A 20,186-nucleotide genomic window follows, 5' to 3' on the forward strand; every position below is an offset into this window, starting at 1 on the left:
GGCTTCCTGGCTTTTACAATGCCACTGTGGTTATGTAAAACCACATAAAGCTTCCACTCAGAAATCACTAGGACTGAAAGGACACTGAGCTATAATTTACTTTAAATGATTAAAATAAATAAACAATGGCAGAGTGAACGTGCTGTCTTGTTAACCACTGGTCCCCGGTAAAGTTATATACTAGAGCTGACTGCATTTCTCCTAAAACTTTTCTACAACTTCTAAACAATTATAAAATAAAGTTTAAAACCGAATAGCACAAAGAAGCCTAAACTCATGCCTTCCCATACCTTCAACCCATTAGGAAGGAAGGAAGTTTCTAAGCCCTACTTGGCATTATGAATTAGAATGTCTTGAGACATTAGACCAAACTACCACCAACAGTGGTGTCATCAGCTTGTACGGTGTGATATTTGAACAGAAGGCAGTTAAATAGGACCAGGAAATCCACACCAGCATATTATTTCATGGCTTGTTTTAGCCAGGCTTATAGGGAGAATGCTTTCCTGGACCTAAGGTATGTTGCATGCTTTCCTCATATTCGGAATCCATACTTAACTATGTATCTTTATCTGTATCTACAGGGACCACATGAAATCAATGAAAGTAGGAGGCACCTACTTGGAGTCCTATTTGGTAGGGAGGAGAGGGACTAGTGGAAGACTAGTGACAAGGAAGGTAAGAAGGGAAAAATATGGAAAAAGTACAATAGCAGGTATATATTTAAAACTATGTAGTGGAGCCCATTGTTTTGCAAACCACTTTTTTTGGGGGGTGGTAGGGGACATCATCATGAGCACTATTGTTATGGAACTGCAGGCAAGATGGCATGACAAGAACATGGTTGGCTATTCACTCACTGGAACCTGGGAGCTTAGAGTGTTCCTTTCTGATCAGAGACAAGATGGTGGTTTCTGTCTCAGTCATTTATCTACCTACTATTTTTGTCTGTAGATAGGGTGCTGGGACAAGATGAAGGCAAGGGCTGAAGAGGCCACTGGGATAACAGCGCTGTGACACAGCTTGCACCCTGAGGTTCAAACTCTTGCTGGCTCTGGTTACCTTGCTAATGATGTGGATGCTTGTAGGGCAGTCTGCTACAACATGCATTCAGTCATCTAGTCACCTTGGCCAATGGCGGCCATCATCCACATCCTCTGTTGTCCAGAGTGGTTAGTAGTGAGACAACCACAGCCATCTGAGGCTGCTCTTCTAAAGTGTATAGATGAAAAGGTGTTTAATTTCTTTTTTCTCGTTGTTTACTGCCTTAAAAAGTAAAAGCCAGTCTTGTTCTTTTCTACTGACATTTCAGTGAAGAGGTAGAGGGCACATATGCATATAGCTGGAAATAACTTCTGCCCTTAACTTGGCAAGGCCATCATACGTTGCCTCTGAGCTGCAGGGAATTGTGTGTGTGTGAGCTCTGTTGCTGCAGGGAATTGTGAGTCTTCCTGTGCGGCAGAGCATGTGTTCAGCACAGCGAGACCTCAATAGGTCATAGATTCAGTTAGTGCAGTTTTCTTACCCGTCCACGAGACCTTGTTGCTTGATGATCCTGTGAGACTCCTCGCGGGAGATACGTCCATGGAACCAATGCTGAGTCCTGTGAATCACTGCAGGAGAGACGAGGAACGGACGGTAAGACGTGGCTCCTCTACAGAGACCCTCAAGAGCCCAGAAAGCAACTTTGATAAACTTGGAGCTCAACTCCAGTAGCATGGTACAGGGGTAGCTCTGCCTGTGCATTATGCACAACTTAGAGAGGCCCAGAGAGCAGGGTGCTTCTTTGCCTTTACAGATGTGCTTACCTGCATTCAGGGTAGAAGGATGCAGTGGGCTTTGGCTGCTTAGGATATTCATCCGTGTGCTCCGCTTCTGCAAAAGAAATGCTTAACGTCAGCAAAGATGAGACGTTGACATACCAAGTCACCCACTGTCCAGGACAGGGTGGCTGAGCATTGTCCCCTAACCCTTAGCCTCCAGTGACACTACCTGACTATGGAGAACAAAGAGGCTACTGGCCAAAATGGTAAATAGAATCCATGTTGGTTATGTCTAGCCAACTGAGGCTGTAGTAACATGTTTCTTATCCAGAGTACTAAGGATGCAAATCCTGGAGACTCAGCAGAGCAGCCCAGGTTAGCACTTAAAGCTCTGACAGTTCTCAGATCACTGACTGCTCTCCTGAGTCCCTGTACTGAAGACTTTTGCTCCTTTCCCACACTATGGATGAAGGACTGGGAATGTCTTCTAAGCAGAGCTCCGGGCAGGTGTTCTGCACATGGTCTTTAAATTTCAGGGAAACCTGAGATGTGAGATAATCTTTCCATCTGCAGATTCAGCACTTGAGCTTAGAGAGAACTGTTCCCCGTGGAGTCCTCACATGAACATCTGGCCCCGTGCCCTCTACAAACAGCCACTATTAACTTATCAGCAGGAACAGCTCAGGATAGACTGGTGTGGAGGGCTGACAATATGGTGGACCTTTGGGGCCAGCTGCTTCCTGCACTTACTCCCATACTCCCTTCCACCAACACCAGGAGAGCCATTCTCCTGGTATAACTTGGGTATATGTGTGTAAACAGTTTCAACCAGACTGGGGTTAGTGCCTTACACGCCAGGCATGGCCCTCTTCCAGGGCAGCACTCTGGGCTTCAGCCGGGTTATCGATCACTCTTCCGATTTGTCCAGAAAAATCCATGGCCACAAGAGAATTCTCAGAAACACTGCGCTGCAAAGCAAAGGCCACAGATTCTAAGATACAGGGGAATCAGCCAGGGCAACGTGTCAGAGACCACCCTCCCGCCATGAAACAATCATAAAACACCAGGAAGGGTGCTACAGAATTCTCTGTTTTAGGCTGAGTTATCTAAATGGATCCGCACTAAAAATGGCTTTGGGCTTTGTTTAAAAACAAGGAAAGAAGGAAGGTTGATCATCTCCAGCTCTTCACTGAAGACCATGCTTAGGGGAGCAGACACAAGACTCTTCTACAATATAGCTTGCTCTCTTTCCTGGGGATAAGTACCAAGGAGTCTTTAGAATCGCACTTTGATAATAAAGTGTACCTCTGTGCTTCTGGGGAGCAGGAGTGGTTATACTCTCAGTATCTTCACTAGAGAATGACTTTAGCATCCATGGGTTCCAAAACAAAAGCCAAAAGCAAGGCATGCTGCAATGAGGTTCCCACAGCCTTGACTGTTAAGGGTCCACTTACCATAGGTGCGTTGAAAGGAGGGGGCAGACCCTTCCTCTGTGGGATGCGATAGTTTTGGTACAGGAGCATTCCGTACTGAAGAGGAAAGACTAGGGTCAGTACCAGCACCCGAGGGCTCCCCCAGCCCCAGCCCACAGCAAACCCCACAGCTGGGAGGGCAGTGCTGATACACAAGAGCCAAGTACTCTGTCAAAGGTCCCCCACCCCACCCCCCAGGAGTGTAACAGGCTGAAGATGGTGCACATCTGTTCAGTTCTGCCTCAGAACTTCTATCTTGGGAGAGAGGGGAGCTGAAGGGAGAGGGAAACAAACAGGGCAACAACACAGTTCATAATACCAAGGTCAAGAATAATTGCCTTTCCTGAGTTCTGTATGAGTCAAATAGTTACTACCTATTTTAATGATCGATACACTATCATCAGCCCCACTTTACAGATAATGGCACAGAAACACAAAGGAAGGAAGCAAGTGATTCAAAGTGACAAGAATAAGCATTGAGAACCTGGTGCACACAGCCAGTTCTAAAGCTGATCTCCAGAGGACAGAGGTTTCATATACTTTAAACAGCCCTCAAACCATTGATTCAGAACACCAAATTAGAAAATTATGATAGCAAGCGAGCAGGCACCAAGAAGAGGAAATAAAGTCATGAAGTGGGTACACCATCCTCTTGACCTTCCTTCATGAGACACAAGCTTTCTTGTAGCTTTTGGTCCTATAGGAACACTCCTCCCTAAAGTACAAACATGTACAACATGACAAAACTATGAGTGTAAGTCTTCTCCTGGGAGAGGAGAAGAGAGAGGACAAGCTAAGACAAGTGTTTGAAGTGAAAATCACCAAGAATTCCTTCTGATTGCTGAGAAGATACCAAACTATAGAGTCAAGAATATATAAATCAGACACATCACGAGAAAACTGCTAAAAAACAGAAAAAAAAATCAAAACAAAAATGGTTGACATTTTTACATAAATGAGAGCCACAAGACAAAGGATAGTGAGAAATTACTGCTACTAGTGAGCTGTTCGTTCAATAATGTAGGCAGGACCAAGAGTTTCTAGGGTTCATATTATAGCTTGAGTTCATCTAGTTCCAGAAAAGAATACATGTTCAGGGGAAAATTTATAGTGCAAATATACAGATGATTAAAATAAAATCTGAAAATACAAAGCACAGCAAAAGGTTGTCTTAGGGATTTAACTATGCAGAGAATGATTATCCACAACATGAACATTTCAGATAGGGCACGGAGAAAACTCTTATGTCAGCCTGACTGTGGTGAAGGGATCAAGTAACATGGCTTTTTAGTAAGTTAAAGATGCATGTTGCTGTGCTGGGCTACCCACTGGAGAGCAGTGGCCTCTGAGTCATAAGAATGGCCAGACTGATAATACGTGCTTAACTGGGGCCCTAGGCCAGACCACAAAGTCTATGTTAAGAATGTGACTCATGCTGCCTCTGGGGCCATGCTAGGGACTAAGGCCAGCCACATAAACGATGGGCCTATATGGCCAACAATGCATGGAAATTGGGGTCTACCCTAAGACTTGGGTGAGCTTCCCTGGTCAGTAAAGCTTTGGGTAAACTATCATACATTTTTGTCAGTAGGTTCAAGTAGTGTGTGTGTGTGTGTGTGTATAATTCTATATATACATACACCTGACTCCTCTCTTCTGGATTACATTCAGGCCGTTAACTCACACCTATTTTCCCTTTCACTGTAATAATGCATAAGAGCTTTGCTGAATTTGTAACCGTAGCTCATTAATGGGGGGTGGGGGTGGGGGTGGGGATCTAGAGTGACACTCCAACTAAGAAACTCTAAAATATGTACTCTTTTAAGTAACAATACAGCATCTCAAGTAGAAAACCCCAAATTTGATTTTAGGATTGAATGATAGGCCTGTGTTAAAACCTAGGCAAGTGTGTAAAATTACTCCAGGCCATGTGCAAGATATATGCATGAAACAAATGTATCTCATGTTTAGACAAACATTCCTGGGTCAGCAAAAGCCAAAGTGTGCCTGGTGCCAAGTACTTTGGAGAAGGGCCTTTCCATCTGGGACTATACAAGTTTGGGAGTATAATACTCTTCAATTTCCCGTTCTCTTGCCATGTCCCTTCCTTGTTACTTGGCTTGAATGCTGTTTTCAAGACACTTAGTTCACTGACTTGAAGCTGTATTTCTTTTTTCTTTTAAAACACGTACTCAACATTAAAAATTTGTCTCCGAAATTCTGCTGTAATTTCAATCTGTGGTACTTTTATAACTCAACTGACATATCTTCTGATTTTCTTTTGCCTTCTCTCCTTGACCTATGAATTATTTTAAATAGATCGTTTCTATAAGTAGGTATAAAATTATACTTTATTTGCATTGGATTTTTAACGCATTTTTTAAAATCTCAGTTACTAAGGAAGTAGACTGTTTTCACATTTATTGTTTTTAAAGACTACAAATTCACACTTTGTACTTAAGACTATAAGGCCCTACATGGTGGTAGTTGTATTCACACACCCTCTTTAAGTTGTTAAGCCATTAGCCATTTATGTACCAGCTGTCTATAGAGTTCCCTTCTTTCATTTCCCTTTTATTTTAGTTGACTGGGCTTTAAAGATACATGTATAGTCCAATTAATGTTATTTCCTTTGTGTGCCCTAACAATGTTTCCTGCTTCATTGCCATGTAGCCTTTCACTTCCTATTCACATCAAACTAAATGTGACTCTCCCAAACAGCCGAGGATTAAGGTGACAGTGGACTGTTTTGTTTCTTTGTGTAAAGAGACAACAGCCATGTCTCCACATTCAGAACTTGCCGTGTTAAGAAATATCTTTCTGGGCTGGCGAGACGCCTTCGAGAGTAAAGGTACTTGTCACCAAGCCTGAATCTGGTCCCCAGAACCCACATGGTGAAGGAGAAGACTACCCCAAGTTGTCCTCTGACCTCCATACACATGACCACACACATTCCCCTAAGGAAACTAATTAATAAATTAACATAATAAAGAACCATAAGCACATCAATAAAGTTCACAGGAGTTTAACATTACAAATGGGGTTGAGTTTGGGGATCTAATGAAAGGAATCCATTTGCTTTGTGAATCTATTGTGCATTGACAGATTTCCTTTATTACCTAGCTTCCATTCTACCCATTAACCCTGGAAGACCCAAAACCTTGAATAAAGGGACAGATTTTTCCTTACTAACTCAGTGAGACACATGGGTTCTTAAGTGAGGTGGTAGGCAAGTTTACTGCTTTATGCAAGGGTAACAAAAGGTTTAGAATCCCGGTCAAAGAGTGCTTCAGAGAATGCACCTCAACTCCAGGAATGCAAGACAAATTTCAAGAGAGTTCTTAAACAGAAGGGAACTGTAATCTCATGGGAGGCATACCCTATTTAGCATAGATGTTGACCAGAAGCAATCTATGAAGTACAACTATGCTCAACCATTCCACTGGCCCTGGGATTAGATGGCTCATGTTCCCAGTTCAGAAGTGGCAAAAGTCATTATAGGCTTGAACATTTAACAGGGGCTGTGAGACGGTAGTCTTATCCCTTCTTCAGGTCATGGAAACCCAGTATGTAGCTACTTTCCTTGCCAAGTCCTAGCAGGCCAAGGGTAAGAAGTAAGTCTTTGCTGTTACAAGCCAATGAGACTGGAGATGCCTCCTAATTTATAATACTCTAATACGTCACATTTAAAAAAAAAGGCCTTTTATTTGCTTGTTATATTGGGCAGTTACAGATTCTGCCCTGAAATGGGGAAAAATTCTGCTATAAAAATCTTTGAAAAACACTAGCATTGGCCTCTTTTGGGGGAAAAAATGCAAGGAAAGGCCTAAACCCACAATGCTTACATTTTAGATATGACAAAGAAATACCTTTGGGGGAGGGGAAAACCTCCAGCTGCATAAGGTTTGCACAACTGATTTACCAAATTAAGATAACTACCATGTATGCACAAAAATTACCTGAAACCTTCCACTTGGTCCCAATAAGTTATAAAACAAAGGATATTTTAACCTTTAGGTAAGGAGCCGTCAGCTCAGACTGAAGGACTGCAAAGCTGTACTTTCCCTATGAGCACAAGTGGCTTGAAGTCCAATTCATCCTACCAGCCTTATCTTTTATGTTTGCCATGGACAAGAGACACCTCCTTTCAGCAGCTGAGACTGCCTTCGTGGAACCTGGGAAAAAGTGCTTGCACCCCAGGGGAGATCTCTTAAGGAGAGGCAGAGGACACTAAGCTACCCAAGTCATTCTGTGGTTCTTAGTCTGCACTCTCCCTAGCAGTTTTCGTGTTGGGCGGGCTAGGCAGGGCAAGGCTTCTCTGACCTCTTTACACCCAGTGCAGTCTTTTGTTCTACATAACCTTCTCACTGCTGAGAGGACTTTGATCCCTGCATTTAGCTGCTTCAGAGCACTGCCCTGAATTTCTTCTTTGTTTCCAACATGCTGGTCCTACTGTCAAAGTGCTTTTGCAGAGGAGGCTCCTCATGCCTCTTGGTGGTCTGCTGTCTTGCAGAACATGAACCTAATTGCCTTTTCAGGGTAGGTAATTTAAAACCAAAGCAACCACAATGACAGGCTCTTTTGCTGACTCAGCAAGACATTTTTGTGGGGGGAATTTTTACATCAGTTTAAGAAACTTTCAGAAAAGGAGGGAGAATAGGAGAAGTAGGTAACTGTTACAACTTTCTAACCCTCTAGTACAGTCCTGTGTCCAAGAAATGGCGAAGAACAAAATCTGACCCTACGTCCTGCTTTGTCCACTAAGTAAATCTGTACCACTCAGTACAGCAATGCTTTTCTCCTACACAAAAATGAAGGACATCCTAATATTGTTATATACTTATTTTTTAACTAATCGTTTTTCTAGAACATTGATCAACTTTGTATTTATTCTTACTTTTCTTTTTTAAAGAAAGGGTTTCTGTGTAAAGTCTGAGCTGGCCTGAAACTCAACAGTCTTCTTCCCTCTAACTGCTGGGACTCTAGGCATGCGTACCACACCTAGAAATCTCATTATTTTAACACATTCAAAGTATTCCTTTCACGGCTGGCTTATACCCTGCCAGTCTGATGACAGACTTTGAACAGGCTTAGAACTGAGAGTTGTCTACTGAAGGGGAAATTTCTTACCCTTTGATGTTAGAGGACATTTGGAAACATCTAGAGGCATTTTTGACTGTCTCCACTGATTGGGGGCATCTTGTAGGAGAGACCTACAATGCACAGAGCTCCGTCTTTAGCCAAAAAAGAATCGGTTTCCATCAATACTTGATATTGCTCAAGTTGGAAAACCTGGTTCTACCCTTTCTGAGATCTTAGATATGAAGAATATACAACTACAATTGATAAATCACATTTGGTAGAAATGCCATAGGATTTTTGTGTCAGGATAGACCCACATCCAGCTGCTTGCTCTGCATGTGGTGCAGCCAACTGCAGCCTTGAGTCCTCTACCTTGAGCAGTCTGAAGGCAGTCATCCAGCAAGTACGGATCTGCTCATCTTCGGCACAGAGCAGACGAAGCTCCTTCATCTCGGTCTTCGCTTTGTTTGGCTACAGGAGAAACAGAAAGCGACCAGTGAAACAGTGCGAACTCATACACTCATGTGAGAGAAGGCTGTCCTCAAGCCTCAGAAGCAGGCCACCACGGTGAGATCCAAATACAACTAGTCACTGGTTATCTGTGCAAAGGCAAGGAAGCTGATCTAGCTACCACCTCCCAGGTATCCATGAAGATTCAGTAAATGACAGTGACTATAAAAAGATAACAGGTCATAAATAGGAGTTCAGGAGACAGTAGTCACCACTATGATCAACACTGCCACAATCTCACCAAGAGGAAAATTAACATGATCTTGGCTGTGGTGTATGTGCATGTATGTGCAAGCATGCATTGCTTGTACCTATGTACACATTGACATCTGTGTGTTCTGACTATAGGCATACATCTCTATCAATGTGTCAGTGTTCTCATAAATACACATAGTGGGTAGGGAGTATTGTGGTCAACCCTCATGACACACAGACAGTACACTCAGTAGTTGCAAACAATCAGATGTCAGGTCAGGAGTTCCCTCCTTCCCCTTCTTAACCAGCTTCTGCCTCTCCTTATTATGACCAGGTAAAAGCTGTAGCTGGTGCAGGAGGCTAATGGCTACCTGGCCTTAAGTCACTGAGGCCTTTTAGTGTTCCGGGGCTATTTAAAAAGAACAACAACAACAGCAACAACAACAAAACAACCCACATCAAATCATAAGCACACAATGAGGCCAGTGTGAAAAAGAAAAAAAAAAAAAAGGTTTCTGTTTAGAGTAGAAGGATCTACAACCAAATAGATACTGGCCAGGAGAAAACTCCTCTGCACAACTCCCAGTCCCAGCTCAAGTACCTTGATGCACATCCCATGTTCATTCGGCGCGTTGTACTGCTTCTTTCCAGCAATCAGGTAGAAGATGCTGCTTTCTTCCAGGTCAGCCAGCAGCTGCAGGTGTCTGGGTTCCTGCAAAACAGCAGTTAAGTGAACTGTGAGGTCACATTTTCTGGAAAAAAAAAAGTCTGTAGTGCTATAAGCTCACTTTTTCCCCCTGGTCACACACACCGAACTGAAAGGACATCATGAAATCTCAACAGCATAAACCACAAATGCCAGCTTTGTGTTACAATAGACTCACTTTGTTTTTATGAACTATGCAATTCTTAAAATTTGCTCCAGTAGAGTGAAAACCATATTTTGCTTATGAATACAGGACAACAATCCAGCACCTATCCTATGGCAGGTAGGATCTAATTTCCAAATTATGAAAACCAAGTATGCCCCTGCATTGACTGAGTCATCCAGGAGGGTCTATATTCAGCCCACAGTAGGGATCCAGGGCTGACCATCCTAGAAGCTGCCTTGCGTTTCCATCCAATTTTTGATAGACCAGTACACTGGTCCCTGTGTGTACAGTTATTATATAAATTGACTATTAATTAGTTAAAAGAGGTTCAGGGGCTTTTAAAAATTAAGCCCAAGTCCACAGCAAGAACACCTAGTACAGGGAAAGGTGGAGTGTTCTAAAACTTACTTTTGAAGTCCCCTTGGTGGAGTAATAGAGGCCAGATCTGCGCAGGCACACATACAGCTTCTTCCAAGACTTGCGTCCTACCTCTTTCACCTGCAAGAACCCCTGGATCTCAGGGCAGCTGCTGGTGTTCAGAAAATTCTGTGAAGGAATAAATTTTTAAAATTAGGCAATATGCACATAAAATAATGAAAGCAGATAACTTATTACATATAACTGAGATTTTCTGAATCATTAAAATACTTTGGGGAAGCTTAGGCAAAATGTTCTTCCTTCAAACTTCTTAAAATCCCAACAGAACTGGTATTGTGTAGAACATAGCAATGTTGGAATAGAAAGAAGCAAATGGCTCCCACTACGGTGTAGTAGGAATGCTGCTACTTTCCTTAGAAGATGGAGCATTTTGGGCATCTGCTCCTTGTCAACTTTCCAGCAAGTTTGTTTCAGCAAGAATGCAGTGTTTGCTTAGTACCTGCAGAAGCTGCGCCTGGCCACCGTTGGACTGCTGGCACCAATTGACCATCTGATCCGGGAAGAAGTTCTGAGAAACAAGGAGAAACAAGGGTATTATAGACACATGTCTGCCAATATTAAAATTTTTCCAGGTATGATAATGATCCATTTGTATTTTAGATAACAGTCCTTCTCACTCTTTTATCAAAACTTGTACATAAGAAAACCAAAAGCAAGTGAATAAATAACAGCATGGTGATGGTAGTTCTTCTGAATTACCTAGAACTATTACATTTCTTTCTTTCCAAGAAAACAGTGAAGCAGAACCAGAACCAGAAGTGGACACTGGTCTCCCCTAGCTGACGGTCAGTCTGCTTGGTGACTCAGGAAAAGACCAAAGGCTCAGAAGTCATGAATGCCCCTTTCCTACTGTGTCACCTGACAGGCACCTCCCCACAAAGGGAAACAAAATTAAGGCGTTGATGTCAGCATACCAACATACAATGAAGAAAGTGTCTGGTATTTGCTGATTATTTGATTAATTTGTTCTAGTGTTACCATCTCTACCCTTGTAGGAAGGAGACGGTCGCCATGACATCTGGTGATGATTGGGTTGTGAGGCCTGTTTAATTAAATAGTGACTCAGCTTCTTAAACCCACGTACCCATAAGTCTCAGCTTGTCACCTGACAATCAGGTTTTATTCAACCCAAGTATAAACTCCAAGATTTCAGGAGACTTACCACTGGATTCTTAAAGAACTCGTACTTCGCATAATTCTTTCTGAATAAGAATTTGCTCTCACTTGGCATGGTACTCTCCACTTGGACCACGATCTCATGGTCCTCCAGGCACCTCTCTGTAGGGAGAACCATCACATGTGAGGTGTGACAGAACCTTCAAGGCCATTTCACAAGGTCAAGAGCTGTTTTTAAGCACCAGGAACAACACTAAATTTTACTCTTTTTAATTTGCTGATGGGTATCTAAAAGAGGTCTTAAAATTCACTAAAATGCAAAGTTCAGGTTAGTACTGGCATGTAAGTATTTCTTTTACAATTGGAATTGACACAACATTAATGAGAGAGTACAAATGATTTTGCCCTTACACTACAAAATCTCATCTCTCATTTAAAGGCAAAGGAAAGGCAAAGACAGCAAGCAGGTAAGGAGAACCTGCAAGAGGCAGGGCAGATAGGACCACTGGGCATACAGGTGGTAAGACCAGGGAGACACCATAAGCAATGGGATATACAAGGTACTCATTGTTTATACCTAGCTAGTCAGCACTGGCCATATCGTGGAACGAAGGCAGCAGCTGGATTTTTCACCTCTTGCCTTCACCAGGTAGATTATACACACTTCTTAGAACACCTTATGTAAGGATCCCGAAAGGCTGGCTAGTCCCTTTTCTAGTCTGCTTTTACAAGGAGCATGAAGGACTCAGCCTGCTCCCTGCTGATATTCAGAGGAGAATGTGCCTTTCTTCTGTGGAATGGAGATCGGAGTTCCTCCTACAGAGCTTCTGAAAAGCCATAATGGAGGTGGTAGTGACACAAAACTAACCACACCAAACAACAGGATAAACTGTATCGACAAGTCCACCCCAGGCTACATGTGTGACCTGATGCCAGCTAGGCATTCACAGTTTAAGTGAACATGGGCATTCTCTATCTTGAGTCCCTACTATCTCTCATGAAGCCAGGGCTGAATATCTAGAAAAATCTCATCTTTGAAGGAAGGGAGACCCTTAGGAAAAGCCACTTTAAAGGGTCACAGGATTGGTAGAGAGAATTTCAGGTTACAAAGGAGAACTGTGGCTACAGGCACTGCTCTGCGAGGACCGTTCCCAAGAGCAGTTTCTGAGCCAACACATCTTAGCTTCCATTTTGATACTGCGAGAAGGGGACATCTTGGCAGAAACATATTTAAAAGCAAGATCTGTTCCCACTGGCAGTTACAAATCTCATAGGGCGTAAAAAGCCATGCTTGATGCAAACCTAGAATAGTTTCCATTTACTTCTATCTGGGAGAATTCTCCCTGGAACACATGAACGATTATGTTTATACAAGGGTTATATTTCCTCAAGACATATGCGAACAACCACATATAACTTAAGCATTGACTAAAAACTGATGCATGGTTTAAAAAAAACAGCCAGGCTTAAGTTCATTCATTTTAAACAGACTTCCTCGTCCAAAAACACATCAGCGAATTCCATCAGGAGCTTTACTCAGAGAAAACATTCTAAAAGAACTTAGCAAAGCTCAACAACCAGGTAACCTGGAGGTGGTGGTTTTACAGGAGAAAATATTTTCACCATTTAAAAAACAGTAAAACAGAGAGGTAGCAGCCACCCTAGTAAGAACGCAGTGGCTAGCTCTAAATCAAAAAGTGTTGTGTTTTCTAAAGGACCCTGAGGAGGCACAAGGACCCTGTGGGGAGCTTTCTAGCTAAGGCCAATGCTGTGGTCTCTACAGCTCTGATCCTTAACAGCAGCTGCCCGGGAGAGGTCCCGGGGAAGCTGCACATATACTGCACGTACACAGGGGAGGGCTTGCTGCCCGGGAAGGAGGCAGGGGAAACTGGGCCCCACTGTGGTTTCAGGTATCCAGCGACTGCCAAGCTAGCCCATACAGCCCTGAAGGATCATGCTTTCCCCCTGCTCGTCTGTGGACCCCAGAGGGGCCTCACTGTGGCTCCTCATGCAAACCAGCTGCAACATCCACTCCAGTTTCCTTCCCCAGGAAGCTGGGAAATGGTGGAGAAACCAAGCGGTACAAGGAAGACAGGGCAAGAACACTTCTGTCACTGCTTCTCCATCAGTCCACAGTAACCACAGTAGGTCATTACAGACTCTTCTAGTGAAAAGGGAGCTGGGTCACACGAGCGCAACTGTGTCTACCTAAAAGACTTTAACTTCTGGGTAAGTTTCCAGTAGATCAGCTGCTAAAATCAGCATAGTAATTGTTTTGAAGACCTTAATTTGAGGTCACCTATGAACTAAAACTATCAGAATACTATCCTTATGCTCCCATTTGTCACAGTTTTGGGTCATAATTTGTTTTAGAATTAGCCTGAAAGACTTGCACATTGTGCTATTTCCCTGTGTGTCCTCCTCCCTAATAAGAAGGCTCAATATAGAATTGCCCAAGAGAGTTATCTCCATGGAGACGGTGAGTCCCAGGAATGTAGGGCAGGGTGGTGCTACACTGAGTATAGGTGAGGCCCCACGCCTCAGGCCAGGACCCAGAAACTCACCCTAGAGCAACATCCATTACAAAGAGCCTTCCACAGACCTGTGGTTCAGCCCTCAGTAGCAGGGCGGCTGATTCTGAGGAGGGCTTTCTGAGAGGAACCACAGAGTGAGCGCCACATCTCTTCACTAGTAGGACCCTGACAAGAGACCACTGTGCAACCTTGGCAGAAACAGGGTTTCCTTTTAAAGAGCTAATTAGCTATATTCCTTGTTTTAATTAAATGATAGGTTGAATCACCACCACCACTACCACACACACTAGCCTAGGTGGTGAGTGTTTTACTGTCAGTAACAAGAGAGGAACCAGTGTGGAAAAGACACCAGAGGGAAACCGTCTAAACACATATGCAGTTCTTCTAGATTCTGGCTTTGTGAGGCTCATTAATTTCTTTTTTGTCAAAATTTAACCCAAAGGTTCCTGTTTCTTTTAAAATAATTTCATTTATTCTTTCTTTTATATTTTCCCCATTTTAGTTTGACTTCAAAATAAAATACTATTAGTTTTAAAGTACACTAGTATACTTTTAAAATGACTGAGAAAAGAACAAAGAAAGGGACAGAAATATTGCCATCAGAAGGCTATATATGCATGGGTGTCCTCTTTTCTACTTCCTCAAATAAGGCGCTCTTGTTCTAGTTCTTTTCAAAGCCTTACTATCTAGTTTATGCACTGTATGGTGGTTCCACATCAAGGGCTCTAATCAGAAACCCTTGAATTGAGTGCAATGTCCAGGCTGTCCCTGTACAGTAAGACCTCTGTGTGTATCTGTACTGATTTTCTCAGTGCATGCCATTATACCCACAGACTGTACACCACAAGTACCTGTCACAGTGCAGTTCAGTCATTATGGAGCAGGTGAAGGAATATGGCAGAAGGTAGGTAGTGGCAATGGGAAAGGCTCAGTTGTCACACACATAGGTAGTAGATGGGAAAGATGAATGTGATGGTTAAACTTCATGTCAGTATGGCTGGATTTAGAGTCATTTAAGAAACATGCCTTTGGGAACAATGTGTGAAGGGGTTTCCAGAGGGGTTTGAGCCAGGAAGAGGAGACCCACAGTCTATATGGAGAGCTCCTATTCTGAATGTGGGCAGCACCAGGCCATAGACTAGGTCCAGAACTCAAAGGAAGCAAGGTGACCTAGCAGCCATCCCTATCTGCCTCTTCTCTGTAGATGAAATGTAATCCTGCTGTCATGACCTGTCCTATCCTAGACTAAATCCTCAAACTGCAAGCCCCCTCTCCCACCCCATAGCCCCCCCCCCCACAAACTTTCCTGTTGTAGTCATTGGAAAAGTAACGGAAACCACCCACTAGAGTTCTGTGTGCTTGCAGCAAAGCATTACTGGTATCTGGAAGTCCAAAGAGAGGTGGAAAAATCGTGGCTCAAGCTCACATCACATTATCTATGCTTAAAAACTGTATACTATCTGCTGGAAGAGTGCCAATCAATTCAACAAATATTCTAAGCCAAGAGGTTGCAATCCACTTTACTAATCTTTCAAAAGGGTTATAAGCAGAATTTAAAACTGTGAAATTTAGTATTTCTCTCTTAAGACATGGTAGACATGGGAAAATTATAGCTTAATTGAGTGAAAATTCTGTTTTTAAATACCTGCTCATGATTTTGCAGGCTTCAGACTTCATGCAAATAAGATTTTAAGCAAAAGTCTGACAAGCTTCTTTACCTGAGATGAACCAACTGAGCACAGAAAAGGGACCTTCAAATGTTCTACAGACTAAAATATACTCTTGTTCCACAGACAAGATACAGACATGTACGTGCCTGTGCACATGTGCGCACACAGTGCAGGTGCCATCTCACAAAGACACTATGTAAGCATTATACGTCTATGAGAGGCCTCTGTAATAGTATCCTGACTCCTGTTCCCTACCACAAAGGAATCATGACTCCCTTCTTCCTATCATCAGAGTGAGCTACTCTCTGATTTGGGCAGCTGTAATCCAGTGGTCAATGGGCTCTAACACACAGGTGGGCAGCAAGCTCCCTCAGGGCTTTGGACATCTAGAAGAACCTTTGACCCAGGCTAAGCCTTTGGGAAGTTATTGCTCTGAGAGCTCAAGAAGAAATTCTCAGAGTATCAGAGGGAGAGGACTTAGAAGGAAGAAAAGTGCAATTTAGGAGAAAAGAAGCGGCCAGAAGGAATGGAGAGCAACTACTGACCACCAGCCAATGTGGCAGGAAATGACACATTTACATTTGGCTGTGGCGTACCCATTTGATCACACACTGAAGTCCCCAGGTGGTATTCCCAAGCTAGGAAACCAGTCCCCTACCTAATCCCAGTTGTGGGTGGTGTTCCACCAGAGTCCAGCTGTTGTCATCCACACAGTGACTTTTGTAAACCAGCAGCTGGCACAGGTCCCTGGCTGTCATGTCGGTTAGAATCTCCACCACTTTGCTGGTCCCATCTTCACTAAAGACTTTGACATCCTGCAACACACAAACGGGACAAGAACATATGAAGCAACTCGGCAATTACATAAAGGAAAAACAGACAAGATAAAACAAAAATACACAAGTGTCTCAACACACGGACAAGTGGGGTTTCTGGCTCCACAGATGTAGGTCAAGGGCTATGGGATCCCCTTTCCTCTCTTTGGAGGAACCAGGGAACCTCATAGGCACGACAGTACACAGCCAAGCTGCCAGTCTAGCTTAGGGAGTAACTCACTAAAACACTACAGGTGGTCCCAGGTTAGACAGCTTAGACTTTTATAAACTTAGCAAATATCTGGGTTGACCCTCCTGTCCTGAATTGTGGTGACTCTTTTCTCTTTATCCCCAGAGCCCAAAGGGTCTGCAACTCCTGTTAGCTCTATACTGTTCATAGCTCCTGAGAGACAGGAGGAAGCTGAGATAAATGAATTAGGGATACACTAATATTTAGACTGATGAAAAGGGGCATGGAAGAATTTAGTCATTAAATTGCTTGATCTTTCTCCTCCAAGATTGAAAATAAGCTATAGTTTCCAGGTCCTATTCAAATCCACAAAAACCAAATAGTTCCTGGGGAAAAGGCATAGAAATCTTGGGAGATTAAGAAAAAAAAAAAATCTACCTTCTCCAGTTGATGGGGATGCAGTCTTTAGGAGATGTATTTAAACAAACAAAAACAACAACTATAACAACCCCCAACAGCAACAACAACTATCTGCCAAGGACCTTATCCCAACAGCATGGAATAGGCAGTCAGAAGGACACAGTGACAGTTTGAACTGTGACTGCCTACTGCCTGTAGATTGTTCCTGGTGTTTCCCTACCTGCTCTGAGTCTGGGCTCACTGTTTAGTAAAAGCTGCCTCTGCCTGCCTGCCATCTTACTCGACCCTGTGGTAGGAATCAATCACTTCAATAGCCTATTTCTGCCCTTGCTAGCACTGATATAACCACCTGTGGGCTTTCGTCCCTCACTTCTCTGCAGGGGGACCTGGGGCTGAGGCTGATGAGACTGGTGACACCAGCAATGACACAGCATGACTGCAAAAATCCTTGGGTGGTGAAACCCTAGTAGGCTACTCAGGCTGGAGGCTCTCTGCATTCTGACCAACCTCCTACTAATCTTTGTCCCCAACTGCCCCATCAGTGGCAACTTTAGTGCTGAGTCTGCCATCAGCTGACTATTGATTGTCCTGATAAACTCCCTCCAGGTGCCCAGTTCTCTGGTCCTGTCTCCAGTTTATGTGGTTAGAAGGATGGCTCTATGAAAGAGTCAAGCCAGCACTATAGAGGGTACTATGGCCCTGTGGGTAGGACCTATGTCTACATCATCTTGTAGAAAAGGTCCCTACTGCTGAAGGACAAGGTAGCACGAGGCTGGGTAGAGGAAGGCCATATTCCTCTGGCCTTTGAACTCAAGAAAAGTTGGGGTAGAGGTGCTTCAGGGGTTTCAGGAAGGATCCTTCTCTATGCAAGACAAGCTGGGGAACCCAAAGGGCCTCTCTACTCCTGCTACTCCCTGACTAAGAAAAATTTTAGGGTTTGCTTTCAAACTCTCTTTCACGTTTAAAGAAAAATACCACTCCCTCTTTTGGAATTTATGTCTCCGTGAAAGTTTGCCTTGACCAGCTCAAATGACTGACTCCGTCTAGGAACTAACACTTAATTCAAATCAAGAAAATATGTCTGTGGTCTCTAGGCAAGAACATTCTTTCTAAAATGCTTTAACATAAAAGAAACAGAAATTTGGAAAGTATAAATGCATTTGATATTCTGGTTTGCAGTGTACAGGGCCTCCTAAGTCAGTGAAGCTTTCCACCCCCCAGAATGCTCTCCGAATGCTCTTCCTTTCCTAAGCTTTGAAACATTTATGTGGTTACAGCAAACACTGTCTCCTCCAGGAAAGTTATGTGGCGGTGAAGTATGTGTCTCATGTCTCCCCAAGTCTACTCGCCACTTTTCCTGCCCAGATCAGCCGTGGCTCCACGCTTCAAAGTCTGTTTTCAGCCCACTGCATTTTTCTTTAAACTCTTTCTTTTTCCCTCAAATGCTCCACAGCCAACCGCTCTCCCTGATCTATATATAGTCTGGGCAGTACAAACTAACACGTACTCTGTCACAGGTTTATCGCCATTGCTTTGAGATTCCTGCAAAAAGCCAGGTTGGCAGGACAGGGCAGTACGTGATGGGCAAATAGCTAAGCCTTGCCTCCCCCTGAACCCCAAAGCCTGTGACAGGGAACAGACAGAAAAGTACACACCTCCCGTTATAGACTCTAACTGACACACCATTCTTTGGCTATTTCCCCAAACTCCACAGGGCTTGCTGCCCACAAGCCAAACAACCTCCAAGACAGAACTCTGGAAAAACCATTACACATACCAGCAGTGTTGATCTGGGTAAATGCTGGAAGCTACAGAAGGGACGTTTTGTAGCAAATATATAAGGCACAAAGCTAATGCTGTGTGCAGCTCCAACGTCCTTCCATGGAATCTTTTAAAGGAGGGTTCTAGGTGAAGCATTTTGTGCCACACTGTCATCTGTCTCTTTAGCAGACCTCTGAGCTGTGCTGGGGCTCATTAAGGAATCAAGTAAGGGTTGTATATTTCATAGGTCTGTGCAAGATCCTGGGCCAAGAGCTCCTGGGAGCAGCCTGGGCCTCTTAGGCACACTGAATGCTCTCATTTCTTACCCAGGGTGGATACAGAAGGTTTTCTCAACGAGAGCAAGGTTCTGGGCCCCGAGCGACTCATATTTCAGCAGGGTGAGAGCCATAACCCTGGCAGCTATTTTCCATGGGAGAATTGTCCAGGGCATACATGAATCTATATAGTACTGGAAGGGGTGGAAAGCTGGACAGCCATAACTTCATCCTGAAATCTAGGTAGCTACCTTAGCCTCACCTTCCTCATCTGAACCCTGAAGCATTGTTTTGACGTAAGTGGGACACACAGAGCCTGATGCTCCATGTATGTAACTTTGGCAATGGCAAGAAGTTTTGGCATGACAGTTAGGGCTGGTACTAAGCAGCAATTCTAGAATCAGAGGGAGCCACAACTCCCTTCACAAGTTACCCCACCTTTCTGAGCCTCAGCTTCTCCATCTGTGAAGTGGGCATCCGTGCCACTGGATTCACAGTGTCGGTTGGACACTGGTTCTTAGGTTGTTTCTTTGAAAATCTCGCAGTGGTCTTTGTCCACAGACCTGGACGGGTGAGTTTCGACAGCTGAAAGCCTGGAGGGAACTTGGTAGAGAGATGGGGAGGGCTCTAAATACCTGTTCACCAGTACTCCCAATTCTTAGAAAGCAGACCTCAACTGGTTAAGATGCAACGGGAAAGCATCACAAACAAACGAACCAAATACTTAATTGCTTTAAAAATAAAACAGTAATGTGAAAAAGACAGGGTACAATCACATCAACAGTATAAAACTTTTCAAGAGGGATGGAGGTGCTTTTTGCTGAATTTGCCCACTACACACTCTGCTATAAGGGCCCCATGAGGTAATAAAATGTTCCATTGTTCCCTGACTTTCTGTTGTCATTTCTTATACATTCACCATATAGAGGAAGGAACAAAAGCCCCTTTCTTTGCAGACTTAAAGGAAGGTGTTTAGTAAGAAGTGGTGTTCTGGCCTTTTGTCTTCATGGTCCCAGCAGGTGAACAGTATGGGGGTCTTTCCGGCTTCTTTGCTCCCAGTCTTGGCATAGATT

At 43.6% G+C, this 20,186-nt stretch overlaps 1 protein-coding gene across 4 annotated transcripts in view; it reads right to left on the reverse strand.

The window, feature by feature from the left end:
* Grb10 (growth factor receptor bound protein 10) overlaps positions 1-20,186 on the reverse strand; it is a 106,930-nt gene that overhangs the window by 4,694 nt on the left and 82,050 nt on the right. For 2 of the 4 annotated variants that reach the window (NM_010345.4, NM_001370603.1), the window contains 11 exons: positions 19,552-19,716; positions 16,311-16,467; positions 11,495-11,610; positions 10,772-10,840; positions 10,303-10,440; positions 9,624-9,734; positions 8,690-8,788; positions 3,218-3,292; positions 2,615-2,731; positions 1,809-1,875; positions 1,526-1,613 (listed from right to left, as the gene is read on the reverse strand). In NM_010345.4, coding sequence (NP_034475.2) covers positions 1,526-1,613; positions 1,809-1,875; positions 2,615-2,731; positions 3,218-3,292; positions 8,690-8,788; positions 9,624-9,734; positions 10,303-10,440; positions 10,772-10,840; positions 11,495-11,610; positions 16,311-16,467; positions 19,552-19,716 — 1,202 coding nt within the window. The remainder of the gene's footprint in view (positions 1-1,525; positions 1,614-1,808; positions 1,876-2,614; positions 2,732-3,217; positions 3,293-8,689; positions 8,789-9,623; positions 9,735-10,302; positions 10,441-10,771; positions 10,841-11,494; positions 11,611-16,310; positions 16,468-19,551; positions 19,717-20,186) is intronic. The other 2 variants (NM_001177629.1, XM_011243664.2) reach the window with 1 other exon arrangement.

Source organism: Mus musculus, chromosome 11 (assembly GCF_000001635.26).
Source record: "Mus musculus strain C57BL/6J chromosome 11, GRCm38.p6 C57BL/6J".
NCBI classification, from domain to species: Eukaryota; Metazoa; Chordata; class Mammalia; order Rodentia; family Muridae; genus Mus; species Mus musculus.